General features: G+C 37.0%; 1 protein-coding gene across 9 annotated transcripts in view; it reads left to right on the plus strand.

Moving 5' to 3' along the window:
• The window catches only part of PIKFYVE (phosphoinositide kinase, FYVE-type zinc finger containing), a 75,965-nt gene that overhangs the window by 24,529 nt on the left and 33,180 nt on the right, over nucleotides 1-18,256 (plus strand). For 7 of the 9 annotated variants that reach the window (XR_010410283.1, XM_064586989.1, XM_064586987.1 and 4 more), the window contains 11 exons: nucleotides 750-907; nucleotides 2,339-2,450; nucleotides 3,839-3,986; nucleotides 4,522-4,689; nucleotides 10,279-10,338; nucleotides 12,045-12,174; nucleotides 12,593-12,773; nucleotides 13,413-13,487; nucleotides 15,436-15,543; nucleotides 17,291-17,431; nucleotides 18,081-18,207. Coding sequence is in view for 8 of the 9 variants with exons in the window: in XM_064586989.1 (XP_064443059.1) it covers nucleotides 750-907; nucleotides 2,339-2,450; nucleotides 3,839-3,986; nucleotides 4,522-4,689; nucleotides 10,279-10,338; nucleotides 12,045-12,174; nucleotides 12,593-12,773; nucleotides 13,413-13,487; nucleotides 15,436-15,543; nucleotides 17,291-17,431; nucleotides 18,081-18,207 (1,408 nt within the window). In the remaining variant the exon portion in view is untranslated. The remainder of the gene's footprint in view (nucleotides 1-749; nucleotides 908-2,338; nucleotides 2,451-3,838; nucleotides 3,987-4,521; nucleotides 4,690-10,278; nucleotides 10,339-12,044; nucleotides 12,175-12,592; nucleotides 12,774-13,412; nucleotides 13,488-15,435; nucleotides 15,544-17,290; nucleotides 17,432-18,080; nucleotides 18,208-18,256) is intronic. The other 2 variants (XM_064586993.1, XM_064586994.1) reach the window with 1 other exon arrangement.

The raw sequence follows: 18,256 nt of genomic DNA on the forward strand, positions 1-18,256 counted from the left end.
CCCTTGCCCTGGCTCCAAAGAGGAGATTTTGCAGTTTTGTACTTAGATAACTAGGAGATTGATCATGTGTGCCATTGACTGAAAAAAATTATTTGGGATAGTTGGGTTTTTTTTTTTCCTTAAAGATTTTATTTATTTGAGAGTGAGGGAGAGAGAGAGCACAAGCTGGGCAGTGGGGAGGAATGGCAGAGGGAGAGGGAGAAGGAGAAGCAGGCTCTCCGCTGAGCAGGGAGTCCGACATGGGGCTTGGTCCCAGGACCCTGAGATCATGACCTGAGCTGAAAGCAGCTGCATAACCAACTGAGCTACCAAGGCATCCTGGGATAGTTGTTTTTTTTTTTTTAAAGATTTTATTTATTTATTTGACAGAGAGACACAGCGAGAGAGGGAACACAAGCAGGGGGAGTGGGAGAGGGAGAAGCAGGCTTCCTGCCGAGCAGGGAGCCCGATGTGGGACTCGATCCCAGGACCCCGGGATCATGACCTGAGCCGAAGGCAGACGCTTAACGACTGAGCCACCCAGGCGCCTGGGATAGTTGGTTTTTAAGAGAAAAAGTTATATTTGCAATTAGATGAGCTGAGTTCAAGTGCTCCCCATGCACGTGTCAAATTGATGTGAGTTGGCTCTGATAAAGAAATCTGAATTGAATTTCCTTTTATGCATCTAAAAAAACAACAGGAAAGAATCTGCAAAGGTATATAATAGCATCCTTCTCAGGAGTAATTATTTGCTCATAATGTGATTTCAGGACAGTGTTCAGTTAAAGGACCTGTGGAAGAAAATCTGCCATCACAGTAGTGGAATGGAGTTTCAGGATCACCGTTACTGGCTGAGAACGCATCCTAACTGCATTGTGGGAAAAGAATTAGTCAACTGGTTAATCCGAAATGGACACATTGCTACAAGGTAATGTGATCTTAAGAAAGACTTTTCGATATTATTTATTCCTTTATTTTTAATAAGGCCATAACGTTGTAGATATAACGGCAGCAAATTTTGTGAATAGGGTGCTGTTTGGTTCCTGCATTCGGTGCTTAGGGTGCTAATGACTCACCCCTCCTCCCTTCTGTGTTTTAACCAGTAATGAATAGATGCAAGGAGCAAATGGGGTCACAGTTTACCTTATTTATTAAAAGCAGGAGTGTGCAGTAATTCCCCAACACAAAGCTCTCTGATTAAGCAGGATTTGGGAATGTTGCTAGGTATTAAGATCACAGTAGATTCTCCTGCTACTGTTCCCTAATCTGGGCATTGCAACCTATCCTATGGAATTGAGTTCATAAGTCACACCTGAAGTATCTTGCTCGCCTCAGAAATCATTTGTGAGAAAGAGACAGACAGGTCCTATTGCCTTTCAAGGCAGCATGTCCCTAAGCTATTCTAGTTGATTGGATTAGCTACTCCTTTCCTGGGAAGAAACAAGTATGTAGGAAGAGAGTAAAAGCTTTAACAGTGAAACCCTGGGGTCCAGTTTTGGCTATATTTCTTTTTAGTTTTGTGCTTTTACTCAAGTTACTTAATCTCCTCGAACCTTGGACCTCTCAGTTCCAATGTGAGGAGAATATATGGTGCTGTGAAGAAGCCGTGACGATGAAATGAAATAATATGGGCTAAAGTGCTTTATAAATTGTGAAATGCCAAATAAGTGCAGTGTGTTAAGTGTCTATTTCATGTGTATATGTATATTTATAAAGTGTCTATATATTACTATTATTTTTTAAAGTTTATTTATTTGAGAAATAGTGAGCACGAGCAGGGGGAGAGGCAGAGGGAGAGAGAAAGGGAGAGGTAGACTCTCCGCTGAGCAGGGAGCCCAATGCGGGGCTTGATCCCAGGACCCTGGGATCATGACCTGAGCTGAAGGCAGATGCTTAACTGACTGAGCCACCAGGGCGAACCTTAAGTGTCTATATATTATTGTGTATATGTTATCTATTTCATACGTACATGTGTATATTATCTGTAATATTTGGTATTGTCTTTTTATCAAGACTGTAAGCTCCTTGAGGGCAGGAACCATGTTAGTCTCACCATTTTGTTTTACTCTAGTGAGGACAGGGGTATGCATGCACTGAGCACTTGATACATGTTTATTGTAAGTAAAATTAGGTTTTGGTAGGACTGCCTTACCAGCAGGTTCTCCTTTACTCTGGTATTTGGGAAAATCTTTTTATTTAGCTTCAAGTCTCGCTTGTTTTTACCCCTCACCTATTGACGGACCATTTGTAATTCCAGCTGATTAGAACAGAAGAAAATTCAGTTTGCATCTCATCTTGTACCTGTGAAATTACTCTGACTTTTAAAAGTTTTTTTTTGTTGTTGTTGGTCTTAATTCAGGGCACAAGCTATAGCCATTGGACAAGCAATGGTTGATGGACGTTGGCTGGATTGTGTCAGTCATCACGACCAGCTTTTCAGGGACGAATATGCACTGTACAGACCACTGCAGGTAGTTTTGCATGTCACCGCTGACGAGAGTATGGCTGGTGTGTGGTGAAGTCTTTCTTCATTGGTGGGAATAAAAAGTTGTTGAATTAGCCAGAGATACATTTTCCTAACATGTTTTCCCTGTTGTTTGAAAGTTAAAAACGTTTTTACTTGGTAGGGAGGGGTGATGAAAAACCTATTGGAATTGGACACTTTCCAGTTGGTTTGGCTTTTCTTTTTTTTTTTTAAGACTTTGACAGAGAGAGACACAGCGAGAGAGGGAACACAAGCAAGGGGAGTGGGAAAGGGAGAAGCAAGCTTCCCGAAGAGCGGGGAGCCCGAAGCGGGGCTTGATCCTGGGACCCAGGGGTCATGACCTGAGCTGAAGGCAGACGCTTAACGACTGAGCCACCCAGGTGCCCCATGGTTTGGCTTTTCTTGAGCTGGGCCTCATGGTATTATATATAGTTGCTTGTCATTTACCTTTAGTGGTTTTCCAGTTTCACTATGTCTGTGTTTTTAGGACTAAGAGAGTATATAAATATATAATAAAATGATTGAAAAAATTTAGTATCCCCAATGCAGTAGATTTTGACACATTAGCAGTATTAAATTGTATAGCAGTGGTAAAACAATGATTATTTATATATATCTTTTTATTTTAATTAGGGAATAGAAATTATTTAAAATAGAACTTTTTTTTTAAAGATTATGATTATTTATTTGACAGAGACACAGCGAGAGAGGGACACAAGCAGGGGGAGTGGGAGAGGGAGAAGCAGGCTTCCTGCTGAGCAGGGAGCCCGATGCGGGGCTCGATCCCAGGATCCTGGGACCATGACCTGAGCTGAAGGCAGACCCTTAACGACTGAGCCACCCAGGCGCCCCTAAGATAGAACTTTTTAAAAAGATAAGCTTTCACTTTTGGTCTATGTTAATTTTATTTATATATATATATATATATAATTAGGAATACCTTTGTGAGCTAAAATTGGAAACTCAAAGGTTAGAAAAGACAAACGACCAAAAAGACTGGTGTGGTGTTATTTGTTAAAATTTAATAGTTGTTTTCCAGAATGTGTCCTAGCCTTGGCACAGGGTTAGAATAAATTCTAAGCCAGGTTTACTCTCAGGACTAAAAGGGATGAAATGAAACACTGTAAAATATGTATATTATGTTTTCTCATTAAGCTGCCTAAATCTACTGATTAATGACAATTATAATTATCAGAGTGGAATTATCAGCATTAATGCTGGTTTACAACTTAGTGTCTATTAATTTGCTTATTTTTATGTAAATTTATTCAGTGTTGGCTTTGTAGAAGTATTGGGCTGGAGTTTATTTGTAGTGTTGCCATTGAAATTTGGCACTGAAAGTGAATCACTTGGATCTTGTCATGGTCTTTCCAGAGTACGGAATTTTCCGAGACCCCTTCTCCAGATAGTGACTCAGTGAACTCTGTGGAAGGACACTCTGAGCCATCCTGGTTTAAAGACATAAAGTTTGATGACAGTGACACGGAACAGATAGCTGAAGAAGGTGACGATAATTTGACTAGTGAGTTTAAACTTTCTAACATTTTAATTTGTATGACTCATTACTGTGTATGTATGATAAAATGAGTGTCTTGTTTGTTTAGTTGAAACAATCCTACTTTAAGTTTTATGGCAGCAACTAAACATCTGATAGCAATCCTTGTTCTAGATACAGTATTTTCTTAAGAAACCAACTTGTTAGGCTACTGGCGTTTTCAGATTTTGCCATAGTCTCTAGTTTGCAGCAGCTTAAAAATAACTCTGAGCTAATAATATCGCAGCAGACAACTTTCTCACCTCTTCACTATGATATCAGACTTTCTCTCTGCAGAACCTCCAATATATTTCTCCCTCTTAAAAATTCATCTTATATTTAATGTGTTCCAATTTTATTAAGTCTCCACAGAAGTACATGAAAATACTGTATCCATTTTGGTATTGCACATTGGGCTTGTCTATTAAAAGAACATTTTTCTCCTTTCCTCCAATACCCTGATGAAACCCATTTTTACTCCCCTCCTCTCCCTATATTTCTTTCCCCTCCCCGACACTAAAAGATTCTGCCAGTCCTAGCAAGCGCACATCAGTCAGCAGCTTCCAGTCCACAGTGGACAGTGACTCAGCCGCTTCCATCAGCCTGAACATGGAGCTGGACAACGTGAACTTCCATATCAAGAAGCCCTCCAAGTACCCACATGTGCCCCCTCACCCTGCTGACCAAAAAGGTAGGAGGGAGTCACCATCTGGAATCCGGGCACAGGCTGGAGAGCTGGGCCACACGATCTCACGCCGGCCTGTCCTCCTGGCTTCCTCTGTCCTCGTGGCGGAGGGGATTCGGTGTGGGTCTTGTTCCCCCCTTTCTCATTTCCCCACACTGCCTCCCCACACTTTTTTTGGTTGGTTCCTTTTATTTCTTGTTTTCTCCCTCAGTACCACCACACCCAATTTAAAGCTGGTAGTCTTTAAAAGGAACTACTACTATTGCTCTTCCCTTAGCATAATGTGCAACTTCCAAGGTGGCATTTCTTTGCATTTATAACATGGATGTTCTGCTCTATTCATTTCTCTTTCTTTATTTAACATTTTAAAGCGTACTTGCTTATGCTATTAACCAGTAACGTAGTATTTCACTAAACCTTTTCAGGTGCTTGAACTATAGTAGGGGGAAAACACACAATCCAAAACATCTTTCTACTATGATTTTAAATGTTTGCTATGGAAAGAACAGACCGAAGATACACATTTCTTTTCTGATACTGTTGTATTTTTTCCATGGTTTCTAACCCTGATGAAACTTCTCATGGATATTTGTCTGCAGGGAAGGGTCGTGTTGATCAGACTCTCATGTGTATTCCCAGGCCACGCAGTAATTATATTTTCTGTTGTTAATAAATAAAATACCATTCTTGTGTCCAGCTCAAAAAAAAAAATGCTTGTGATGTATGTGCCATATTTATAAAAAAGGTTTCTTCTCTGAGTAATACACAGTGAATTTGATAATTTTAGTTGTCTTGTTTGAGGGTTTATTCTACTGACTCAAAAATAATAATGACCATATTCAGAAGACATTGGTATAAAAGGAAAAATAAGATAAATTATTGCTAAAGTCCAATATAGCATTATATAAAAAATGAAATGCTTTTTAAAAATGGATGTCGAGGTTTACTCTGTTGGCTATAACTAAAAGCCAAATTGAATTTTAGCCCTAAAGAGGCATTATGTAAAATTAAATAAAAAATACATAAGTAAATAAGTAATTGTAAGATTTCATTATGTTGTAGTAACTAAAAATCATTATAAAGATGAAACCATTTATTCTGTGATTTCACTTGGAGTTTGGATTTTTAACATTTAGCTCTCTAAAGTTGAATTGTTTCCTTAGATTGGAAATGCTTGTCTAATTCCTTACTACTTCCTATTTTGAGTCTAAAAATATGGTCAGAAAAGAGAAGCTTTGAACCTAAACATCTGTTCTAAAATAATTGGAAACAAACTCTCATTTCTATAACAAATTTCTAACGGTTGTCAATATTAACCGTTATCCTCAAGATGTGGTAAAAAGGCTTTTAAGAGTTATAGTAATAGGGGGGAAAAAAGAGAGAGGCAAACCATAAAACAGACTTAACGATAGAGAACAATCTGAGAGGTGCTGGAGGGGAGGTGGGCAGGGGATGTGCTAAGTGGGGGATGGGTATTAGGGAGGGCTTGTAATGAGCACTGGGTGTTATATGTAAATGACGGATAATCACTAAATTCTACTCCTGACATTAATATTATACTATATGTTAATTAATTGGAATTTAAATAAAAAATTGAACCAACAACAAAAAGAGTTGTAGTAATAAAAAAGTATATCTTATTAAAAAACAGAAATTTAGAGATGCAGTAAAAGAGGAGACTTGACTAGCATTGAACATGAGTAAGATACATATCTTTATGGGAATCCTCAAAACAAATTGTAAGCATGGTGGAGAACATTTGGGTGAGTGTGAAAGGACATTGGAGTAGACATGACGCTGGGCGAGATGAACTATAGTCTGGTCTCCTGGAGCATAGTGGGTGATGCTTTTGTAATAGAAATCATAGATGTGGGTCAGAGGTGGCATCTTTTGTGATGGAGGATATCTGTCCTTCGGACACATGTGTTGGCAGTGCAGCTTCGTTTTGCTGAAAGTAGAGCATGAAATACATTTTTGACATGATGACTTCATGTCTTGGAAGGTTAGAAAATTACGAAAGCCGTGAAGAAAGTGACCTGTCGTCATAGTATTCAGAATAGCAAAAGATGGGCTGTGGAGCACAGTTGGGCAATTTGCTTTAGGATGCCTGACTAACTAATGTTGAGAGAGGAATGGAACAGGAAGCTTCAATACTGACATGTGTACAGTACAACCTCAAATTGTATCCCTAAGGAAATTTAAAGGGGAAACGTCCATAGTTGAAAAAATCACCATGACTCGTCTGCAACTTCTCTTCCCTCAACCCTTTAAAAAGGTTGTCTACAGAAGTTGTGAGAGATACTCTCATATGAGGATAAATCTGAAAGGGGGGCCAGCACTTTAAAAAAAAAGACGGGCTAGCAGAAGTCCAGCTTGCACTGATGGATGGAGTAAATGCCAAGGACATCTCAGAAAAGGTTTTTTAAATTGTGGAACAATGGAAGAAAATTAGGGCAATATTCTGGGGAAGGTGATGTAATACTAATTGAAGCTTCTCTCCCTCTCCCCCATCAAGGTAATTTTATCAGGAAAGAATATATATGGTTAAAAGGAAAGTAAAGTCCAAGATAATGAAGAGAGGTTAGAGAATGCCTGATTACTTTAAATAAGTCTTTTTGCCAGGTTCAGGCAAAATATATGCTAGATTATTGAAAGAATTTAGAGCTGTGATCATGGGGCCAGAGTTTGTTATCTTTGGAGAATTATGGTTCAGATGATTGTAGTGACAGAGGCATTAAAATTTTGTAAAAAACAGGTTCTCAATTTGACATTGGAAGTTGGCAAAATTGTAGAAAAAATTAAGAGGATGTACTGTGGTATTTAGAAGAGGGCTTGGTGGTGACTGGGCACCCGTGTTGGTTAACTAAAATAAATCTTTTCATAACAATCCCATTCCTTCTTTTATGGTGGTATGAGATTGTTAGCTCAGGAGACTATGGTAGATACTGTTGTCTTTTATGTTAATGAGACATTTAACGGTCTCAGTAACCTTGCAGACAAAGAGGACAGTTTCGCACTTGAAATATGTTAAAAGAGGGAGTTATAGGCAGTAGTTATATTTACCTTTTAAAAGCACAGGTTCTGGAGTCTCTCTGAGTCTCTCTCTAAAAAAAACCCCCACACACATAAAAAGATTATTAGTGTGTTTGGCAAATGTGAGAACTTAGTGATGTCACTGTTAATATAACATGTAGATTTGTACTTTGTGTAATGGTTGTGCCAAATATTGAAAGAGTAACCTGATAGCAACAGGAAAGGGATGCTCACAGGTTATGTTGTAGGGCGTAGGTCATGTGCAACCTGGAGAGTCTAAAATTTAAGGCCTTTTTGATTCCCTTGATAAATGTTTCTGGCTTTCACAGTTCTCTCCTGTTAGTTTTTAGCATACTAACAAGAATTGTTCATTTTCTGTTTTTCTTGTGAAGTTGAAGAACAATAATGTATTTTTTCCACATTGTAGTTAAGACTAACACTGATTACCAGAAAGTAAAGATTGTCAGAGTGAACTGGTAGTGAGGCGAAAGAGTAATACACTCCTCTGCCTCCTGTTTTCCTTCCTTTTAGAATGTAAGTGGGAATTGGTGGTTTTTATCTTTCCATTGAAGTTAAAGGTAATATTTATAAAATATTTTCTTAGGAGTCCTCTTTTATCTTCCAACGCTGAGGAAATTTGGATTTCTAAAAATGATTTACATATCTGTACTTAAAAAAAATCTGGTATTTTTTACCTTATGTAAGCAAACCCCTCATTTTCATAAACTTGTAAAACTGGAACATTGCGAGCTTGCTTGATTAGTTTTTCACTATTGGTAAAACTTGGAGAGTTGTATAATTAAAATACATTTTGTTATGTTTTGCAAGCAGGATCTGAACCATTCTTGACAAATCAGTGAGTAGAACCTAGAGAGGGGAAAATCATAGCTTCCATAAGCTTCTAGATCTTACTTCCCATTTACAGGAAAACCTGTAGGAGCAAGTTAAACAGCACCATACGGAAACAATCTAATCGAATCCAGAAAATGGGACATTCCACAGGACATTTGGCCTGGGTTCTTTCAAAATTCAATATCATGACAAAGTAAAAAGGTAGGGGGTTTGCTTTGGACTACAATAGAATGAAGGAACTGTAGCGTATGAACCTTATTTGGATCCAGGTTTGAGGCAAAAAATTTATTAAAGCATTTTGGGGACAGATAAATTTGAAGAATATGCACTAATTTCATCATATTAAGACATTGTCAATTTCCTTTTTTTTTTTTTTGAAGACATTGTCAATTTTCTCAAGTATGTAAATGGTATTGTGTCTGTAGAGTGCCCTTATTCTTATGAAATGTATGATGAAGGATTAGTCAAGTGTCATGATGTGTGTAACTTCAAATGGTTGGGGAAAAATACATACATATATGTAGAGAGAAATCAGATACGGAACGTTAATTGTTAAATCTAGGTGAAGGGGATACAGGATTTTCTGTATGTTTGAAAATCATCATCATCATATATATATGTATATACATATATATACTTAATCTTTAGTATGAAAAGTAAAGCTTGTAAAGCCGATATGTTAGTTGAACAAACAGATTGGCATTATTCATTTCTGTGTGGGAGGTGTAGGAATAAAGTATAACATCTGTTTTTATTTGTCTACATACTTGATTTATTGTATTTGGCATGGTACACTTTGAATTTCCAATGTAAAACTTTTTCTCTGCTTTCTTGTTGAAAGGATGCACATTTTAGCTTATAAACATAGCATCTTCTGAAGCTCATTTGTTATGAGTGAAATCTACTTGGAAAGAATTTTGTGGAGAACCTTTATTTTAAAAGGCTTAAAATACATTGTATTGTTTGCATAGTAGAAAGAACCTCACTTGAGCTATGCTTGGTCAGGGATGCAAAGAAAAGTTCATGGGGAAGTAAAGAATAAGTTTCACTTGTGAGAAAAGTAACATTCTAAAAGTTCTAAAAGAACACAGTGTATATTCAGTTATGGCAACTATTTGGCAGTGTTTAGTTAGAATTTTGAAAAACTGAAACCCTAATTTGAAAGCTCATAAAAATCCTGATGATTTAAATCTTTATTCCCTGCCAGTGTCACTTCTGTATTAATTTGCTTTATAGCATATAGTCTGAAATTTGGAAAAAAAAAAAAACCTTATATATTTTTTCAGGTGGCTTCTCTATAAACTATTCTGTATATAGACAGAGTGATTATTTGTGAAGTCATACAGTTATATATGAGAAAAATAGTGTAACTTTTTAGGCTTGTCATACCTAAATTACTAAAGATCTCAGTTTTTATAAACTGGTTCAGCTTTGATAAGGGAAAAGCAATCTGTTAAAGATTATCTGATGTTACTGCTTCAAGGTTCTGTTGAGTTTTATTATTCAAGTCTGTTATAGTTTGGTTTGAAGTGTGTGGAATAAGTATAAAGATGCATTTTAGCCTAAAGCTTTCTTCAGTTGGCTGGGCAGTGTTGGGTTTAGTATGAGTAATACTTTGTGTGTAGGTGTGTTCTCTGTATAAATATGCTGGCATGTTTCAGTCATAAGTCTCTCCTTTTCTTCCTCCTCTGCTCTCTTCCTGGTATGCAGAGTATTTGATTTCTGACAATGGAGGACAACAACTCTCAATAAGTGATGCCTTCATCAAAGGTAATTTTATCAAAAGCTGTACATGGGATGGTCTTATTTGTAAGGGTGTACTTAGGGCCTAGCACATTGATTGGCACAGAGTAGGTACTGAAAATAAATTTGATTAGTTTAGTACTATAGGAACATAGTTTTTATATGTATAGTAACTCTGAGAATATCAGTGATGAAGAATATAAACTTGGACTTGGCTTGAGAGAAGATATCTGATCTGAAAAGCAATTGTTTAAAAGCTTTAAATTGAATTTGAATTTTATTCTTTGAAAGGCATAGTTTATGCTTTCCAAATCATGAATATAATGTTAAGTATCAATAAACATATCATCAAGGATTCTCAAACTTCTCAAAAAGCCCCCAGAGAGATCTCATCCATTTGAGGACGCTGCCTGCCCTGTGGAATTGGAAAGAGAAATGGGGAAATAGAGATAAAGAATTAACTTTGCTGATTAATTTCTTGGGGACAAAAGGCAGTACAGAAGAAGACAGCCTTCTCTTACACCGTCCCTACTTAGCTTACTGTGGAGTAAAGACATACGTAATTAGTTCATAACACTCCACAGCTCAGACCTCAGGTAAGTTGTCATAACTTAGCAGTGTTTCTCAATTCATCTCTGAACATCTGGTTCAACTAGGAGTTTATATAGGCTAGCTGTTTACATAATTAAAGTATACAGTTTTTTGTACCTCATATCATGAACATATGCTTTATTTTGTAGTGCTGGACTGTTCGGTTGAAAGCTTTTTTTGTTTGGTTTGCTTTAAGAGGGGGAAGGATTAGAGAATTTTTGTAAGCATTTCCCACCTCTTTCCATTTATTCAGTCACATGTTTCAGTAATTGTATAGTGAGCATCCTTTTTGCAAAGCTTTTTTTTAAGATTTTATTTATTTGAGAGAGAGAGAGAGAGACAGAGCACACACACAGAGGGAGAAGGACAGAGAAGCAGACTCCCCACTGAATAGGGAGCCCTATGTGGGACTCATCCCAGGACCCTGGGAAGGCCGACACTTAACAGACTGAGCCACCCAGGCGCCCTTCCTTTCTGCAAACCTTTTAATACAGTCTGTTTTTTGTCTAGATGCATTTTCATTCTTTTTAAAAACTTAGAGATTTTACAAAAATTTACGTAAATTGTTATTTATCATGTTTTAATATTTTTTTATAGTTCATTTTGGGTCTGATTTATATAAGTTTTGCTTAAAAAAAGGACTTTGTTCTAATATTGAGAAAGAAACACTATAAAGAATTGTCTGAATAGACTGTCTACACTGTCCTGTACTGGTTGAGATGTTTCAGGGCTGAGCTTTCCTCTTAAAGTTCAGCACCCACACTGTCCCATGTCGTTCTACCAGCATTTAGAGTTCTGTTGAATGCAGTTTTTAGTTTGTGATTTTACAGGGAAAGGCAGCCCCCTTCTTTTCGAATGTTCCCAATGAAATAAAAGGACTGTAAAAATCTCTTTTGTTTTTCAGAAGCTGTATTTATAATTATTGGCTTGAGAGTCCCAGTCATTTTGACTGTTGTAAATATTGATGATCGAACTCACACTTAATTTTTTTGTGTATTTACACATGTCCTTGCCTTTTTTACACCAGCAATTTGAATTGGCTGAGTTTAAAAACTTGAAAAGATAAATTTGCACTTTATAAATCTATTAAGTACATGGCATAAAACATAACCGTGAAGTACAATTTCTTATTTTACACTTAGAATCCTTATTTAATCGTCGAGTTGAGGAGAAATCCAAAGAGCTGCCTTTCACACCTTTGGGCTGGCATCACAACAACCTGGAGCTGCTGAGGGAGGAGAATGGAGAGAAACAAGCCATGGAGAGGTTGCTGTAAGGCAGTGAGCTTTTTGATGTTAATTTTCCATTTTTATAATTTTCAATGACTTGATGCATTATGCGTAGTTCTTCTTCCTCATAAAGTCAAAAATACTAAGATTACTTAGGAAATAAAGCCTGTTCTGATGAAATTTCTTATAAAACGAGAGTCCAAAATTGTGATTGTCTGTCCCAGTTGTAATTTATATGTTAAAATTTAGTTGAATTAAAGGGGTTATCTTAATTGAAGATACAGATTTCATTCATGTGCAAAATCATTAAGGTACAGATGAAATACGATTGGCTCAAGAAGATCTTGTCTTTGAGCCATAATTCATATGCTGTTTCTTTGTAGACTGCTTATTGCATTTTCAAAATTATTATCTCTGGCAGTATTAACTATGCAAACTTCTTTCTTGTGACATTTTTGTAGTTCAGCTAATCATAACCACATGATGGCACTACTACAACAGTTGCTCCATAATGAGTCATTGTCACCATCTTGGAGGGACATCATTGTATCACTGGTCTGCCAGGTTGTTCAGACAGTTCGACCGGATGTCAAGAATCGGGACGATGACATGGATATCCGTCAGTTTGTCCATATTAAAAAAGTGAGCTCTGCTAATGCTTTTCTAATGCTCGGAACTGATAGGGTGGGCCTGGTAGTGATTTGTCTCTTAACGGTAACCTAAAAGGGGTTCTAAGTAAGGAGTGGAAGGTTTTTCTGTCTGCTGTTTGTTAGCAGTGCACTTAGAGGTCATAGAAGCCACCCATAGGAAATGGGAGGTGAATGGAAGGGGGTGACTTGGGCATGGAGTGGGAAACCAAACAAATGTGGTTTCTTCTTTTTTTGCTTCCTTTTTCTTGACACATCATCTATGAGAATACCTCTTCCCACATTACTGTCACTGTTTTAAGGAAAAGCAGTGGGTAATTGCCTTTTTTTAGATAGTGGAGGCCTATATGTATTTTTTGCCTATGACATTTGATTTAGTAATGGTTTTAATTGCCAATTTGGTCAGTCATATGGGTATTTTAGAGTACCAGATAAGAGCGTAGAGAGTGGGAGGTGGGAAAATAGTCATGCTAGATCTCATTAATTATTGGTTGAAAGAAAGAATTATATCCTGGAACTTTCTGTTCTGATTTGATTACATAATAGTTAAAGTTAAAAATGGAAATAAATAATAGCATCTATCTGACTGGATTCTAATAATATATCATTGAGTTTTGTTTTCTTGTTTCATTAGATTCCAGGTGGAAAGAAGTTTGATTCTGTGGTTGTCAATGGATTTGTTTGTACCAAAAATATTGCACATAAAAAGGTAATGTGATCTCTTCAACAGTGAAGTTCAGCAAATTGTGACTATGTACCAAGCCAACAAGTTGGGGTACCCTAATCGTAGGAGAGAAGGAGAATGGATATCAAGGAGCAATTAGCAATGTCTGCTATAGGAGTGAAATTCTGGAGGTTCGGGTAAGGTCTTCAGAGCTGATGATGATTAGGTTTTGGATAATAGGAATTCATGAGACAAGAGAAGAAGGGAGAGGATGGGTCAGGCTTCCAGACCAACAGAATGGTAGGGTACTGGTATCATTTCTTCCTTGACCTGCCACATCTTTGGGAGACAAGGTTTCTCTAATAGACTGGAGTCCTTCCAGAGGCCTAGCATTTTAAAACTTTTAAAACTTTGTTCTCTCTTCTAGGGCTGAGCTGTAGAACTATCACTGGTGTTCTGTTATCCTTCTCACCTTCTATCTTTGCCTTCAGGCCTGAGGCCTCTTTCTAGCACTAGCACAAAGGAATGGGGTGAAGTAACCTGGTGTATTAAGGAATCTCTGAGATCCTAAGGTGCAAGATGAGAAAGGAGATGAGGCTGGAGGAAGCAGGCAAGGGGCTTTGTATCCCACTAAGGGTCTTGAACTTTATCCTGAAGGCCACTGATTCTCAAAGTGCTTGGTACATCAGGGTCTGCTGTGGACCTTGTTAAATACGTAGATTCCTAAGCCCAACCCCTAGAAATTCTCATTCATTATAAGGGAGTGGGAATGTGGGGCTGCTTTTAAAGTAGGCACTGTGCGTGTTTCCAGTGTCATTGGTTGGTCCTCATGTTTTGAAAAACCATCAGTCTAGCAGTGCTCTCAAACTTGCTGTGCTTCCACATCACTCTGGGAACTCACTGCAAATAGAGATACCCTGACCCCCACCTCTGGAGATAACGGTTTGGTTACATTGAGAGCTCAGGTAGATTTCTAGCCTGAGCAACCTGATGGGTGAACTACAGTCCTATTTTCACTCTTTTCTAAGCAGAGATTAATTCATTTTTCTGTAAGGCATGAAGCCTCCCAAAAATTGTTAGTGACCATAGATAAATAAAACTATGTTTGGATTTGATCCAATGTCATTATATCTACATAGTATCTTATTAAAATAGGCACATTACCCATCAAGGTAGTAATTTATGCCAAATTAAATGATCTCTATAGAATTAAGAGGAAAGTATGTTGAGCTTATCTCCAGAGTTGAAAATTGTATGTGGGAGTGGTAGAAACATATGCATGAATGACTGTCTTGCTCCACTGACCATATTTATTTTTAATTTGTAGTTGCTAAAAAAAAGTCCCTAAATGTAGTTCCCCAACTGACGCGTTCATTATTTTAAGGCCATTTGCAAGTTTGGAGTGTATAAGCACAGTCAGTCTGAAACCTCCACTGCAGGGCCTGGACTGCTCTGCCTGTGGCTTTAGTTGCATAGTTAGGGTATGTTGTTTGAGTCCGCACTTCTGGATACACTTTAAGGTTTTCCTTTTTGCCTTCTTGTTACCCAGTTTGCTTGCCAATGTATCACTGCTTGGAATCTATTCAGGAGGTGTTTTAATTCTTTTCTCCCTCCTTTCTCCTTCTTGAATTTTAGAAAGGTTAAATTATGCTTTTGAAGTTACTGATCTCTACGAGTTCATGAGGTATCCTGTCTTTAAGACCCTTTCTTTAAAGACAGGATAAAAACTTTTAAGAATGTAGAGGATTAGGTTAAAATAGAATTAGTGAAACAAAGCCAGTTTTTGAGGAAGTCTGCATGGCTCTGAGCAATTTGTTTTGGAAAAATATGTAAGAGAATACCACAAAAGAACTAAATAAGAGTATTTCAATACAAATATAAGGAGATAGTCTATTTAGGAGGAATTATAAACAGTATGACTTTAAAGATACGATTAGAGAAGGTCTATAAAGTGCAGACTTTAAAAGCTTTTAACACATTTCATGTTTTGTAGATGAATTCTTGTATTAAAAATCCCAAAATTCTTCTGTTGAAGTGTTCTATTGAGTATCTCTACAGAGAAGAAACTAAATTTACTTGCATTGATCCTATTGTGCTTCAGGTAAGGACTTCTTACTGAAACAGTGATCTGGAGGGATCTTTCTGTACTATGGTGCTTGCAAACTCAGAGAGATTGCAGGTTTGGTTCCAGACCACTGCAATAAAGCCAGTATTGCAATAAAGCATGTCAAATGACTTGTTTGGTCTCCCGGTGCATATAAAAGCTATGTTTACACTATACTGTAGGCTAATAAGTATGCAAATAGCATTATATCTAAAATAAATATATACCTTAATTTAGAAACACTTTATTGCTAAAAAGTGCTAGCCATCATCTAAGCTTTCAGGGGGTTGTTCATAATCACTGATTACAGATTGCCCTAACAAATATAATAATAATGGAAAAGTGTAAAAAACCGTGAGAATTACCAAAATGTGACACAGATACGAAGTGAGCAAATGCGGTTGGAAAAATGGTGCCAGTAGACCTGTTTGACACAGTGTCTCCACAAACCTTCAATTTGCAAGAGATGCAGTATCTGCAAAGCACAGTAGAGCAAAGCACAATAAACAAAGTTTGCCTGGAATCAGAAGGAGGAGGAAAAGCAAAGGGCAAGGAGATAAGGAGCCTTTGGCTTCAGAGTCTTCACAAAGCTGACACTGCTCTGCTCCGTGCTCATGGACTACTCCCCGATCTTCTTTCCTTGCTGGCCCTGGCCCAGACCTCCTTTGGAACAGGTGCTCCATGTACAATCATGGCAGTTGATTATAGTTGGGACTGAGAGGAAGTGTATTTGCCATTCCTGTGCCAAAGCCCAGAAATTTAAAAAAATCAACTTCTTCTAGGTATACTTTTGAAGCTGCACAAATAATATCATTTAAAATGCTGTTAAATTACCGTGTAGTAAGTAGAGTAGGAAATTAACACATTTCAAGGGAAAAAAAATCGTTTTGTTAATAATGGGAGATTTTGAAAATGTCCAATTTCTGTCAGTAAAACAGAGAAAGGTAGAAATATACTCCATCATGGCAGGTTCATTGCAGAAACAGGCTCATCCGTCTCGTGGCACTCACCATAAATACAGACTTGCTCAGAACACACTTTGGGCATATGGACCAGAAGTGACAGACGTGCTCATACATTCAGGTGTCTCCTGTGTGGAGCCCAGGAATTTTATGAAACAGTGATTTGTATTGTTTTAGTTCTGGTTGTTACTTAACAATACTCATTTGCTTTGAAAATAAACCTTCGTCAAGCAATTAATTGTTAAGTTTTAGATCTTTAACTCTAGCTATTCTGGGTAGAATATGATCTGCTGGGAGATTGAAATGAGGAAGAAGGTGAAATAGCATCTTTATACAGTTATTTACTCAGATACCCAAAGAAGAGCTACTCTGGTTAATTTCAGAACATAATGGGGGAATCTATAATTAAAAAATTAGAAATTGCTTTCATTGGGGAGTTATGAGGTTAGATTTTTTTTTTATTATTATTATTTTTTAACCTCTGAGAGCTAATTGGATTCTTGGCTTTCATACTTGAAGTTATTAAGAACTGAAAATCCTTCAAATTAAGATTAGTGAGTCAGAAAATAGAGTTTCCCCAAAACTCTTTTTAGCATAACCAACAGTTCAGAATTATGAATAATACTCTTGGTTGTGTTTGAAGTAACTTGCTTATGGACTTATTTGTGGATGAAAAGAATTTAGGCTTAGATTTATATTAATATTTAAACTGTCCTGATATTTTAATATCTCTAGATCTTGAATTGTACCAGGTATAATAGTTTTGACGTTTTTTTCCTCAGGAAAGGGAATTCTTGAAGAATTATGTTCAGCGAATAGTTGATGTTCGACCCACATTGGTTCTAGTTGAAAAAACAGTATCTCGGATTGCCCAAGACATGTTACTAGAACATGGCATTACTTTGGTCATTAATGTAAAATCAGTGAGTGTTCTTGTTTTTCTATTTTTATATCATTTTTTAAAATCTCAGTTTTTAAACTTATATGTATGCATGATTGATATGCAGGGATCTTTGATTATCTATTTGCTGTTCCATATATTGAAAGTAGGACAGTAGGCATGATAGCCATTTCATTATTTAAGACTGGAGAACCTCAGGCTGGAAGAAAGTGTAATTAATTATATAGTGCTCATTATAGTTGTTTATAAGACCAAAGGTGTAATAGACATTAGTTAATAAGTAGTCCTTGTTGAGCTTTCTTTTTGTTCAGGGAATTGTACAAGTAGAAAATGTTCTCTCTTGAAAAGTTACCCTCTTATACCCAGAATAGTGGCCAGTTCTAGGAAATTTTCCCCCTCCCCTCCCCCTCCCCAGTATCCTGTGCCAATGCATGATGCTTAAATACCTTTTGATAATGTTATTAATATGAGTCTGGTTTGTTTTTGTGGGCATATATTGTAGTCTAATCTAGAATCAAAAAAATTGTTATATAATTAAAATTAAGGAAATTATATAATTAAAATTAAGGAAATTGTGAGGTTTATTTCTAAATTTTTATTTTCCAGAAAAAATTTACTAAGAATTTTATTCTCCTCTTAATTTTGTAATGTAATGTTTTTCTATGTTTTAGCAAGTTTTAGAACGCATCAGTCGGATGACCCAAGGTGATTTAGTAATGTCGATGGACCAGCTGCTTACAAAACCCCACCTGGGCACCTGTCACAAATTTTATATGCAGATGTTTCAGTTACCTAGTGGTGAGTGATCTTTAACATAGATTCACCTGAGATTGAGGACAAGAGGAAA

This window comes from Mirounga angustirostris, unplaced genomic scaffold, assembly GCF_029215605.1.
Source record: "Mirounga angustirostris isolate CCGP_5_RB_7025 unplaced genomic scaffold, mMirAng1.0.hap1 SCAF_3, whole genome shotgun sequence".
NCBI lineage: Eukaryota > Metazoa > Chordata > Mammalia > Carnivora > Phocidae > Mirounga > Mirounga angustirostris.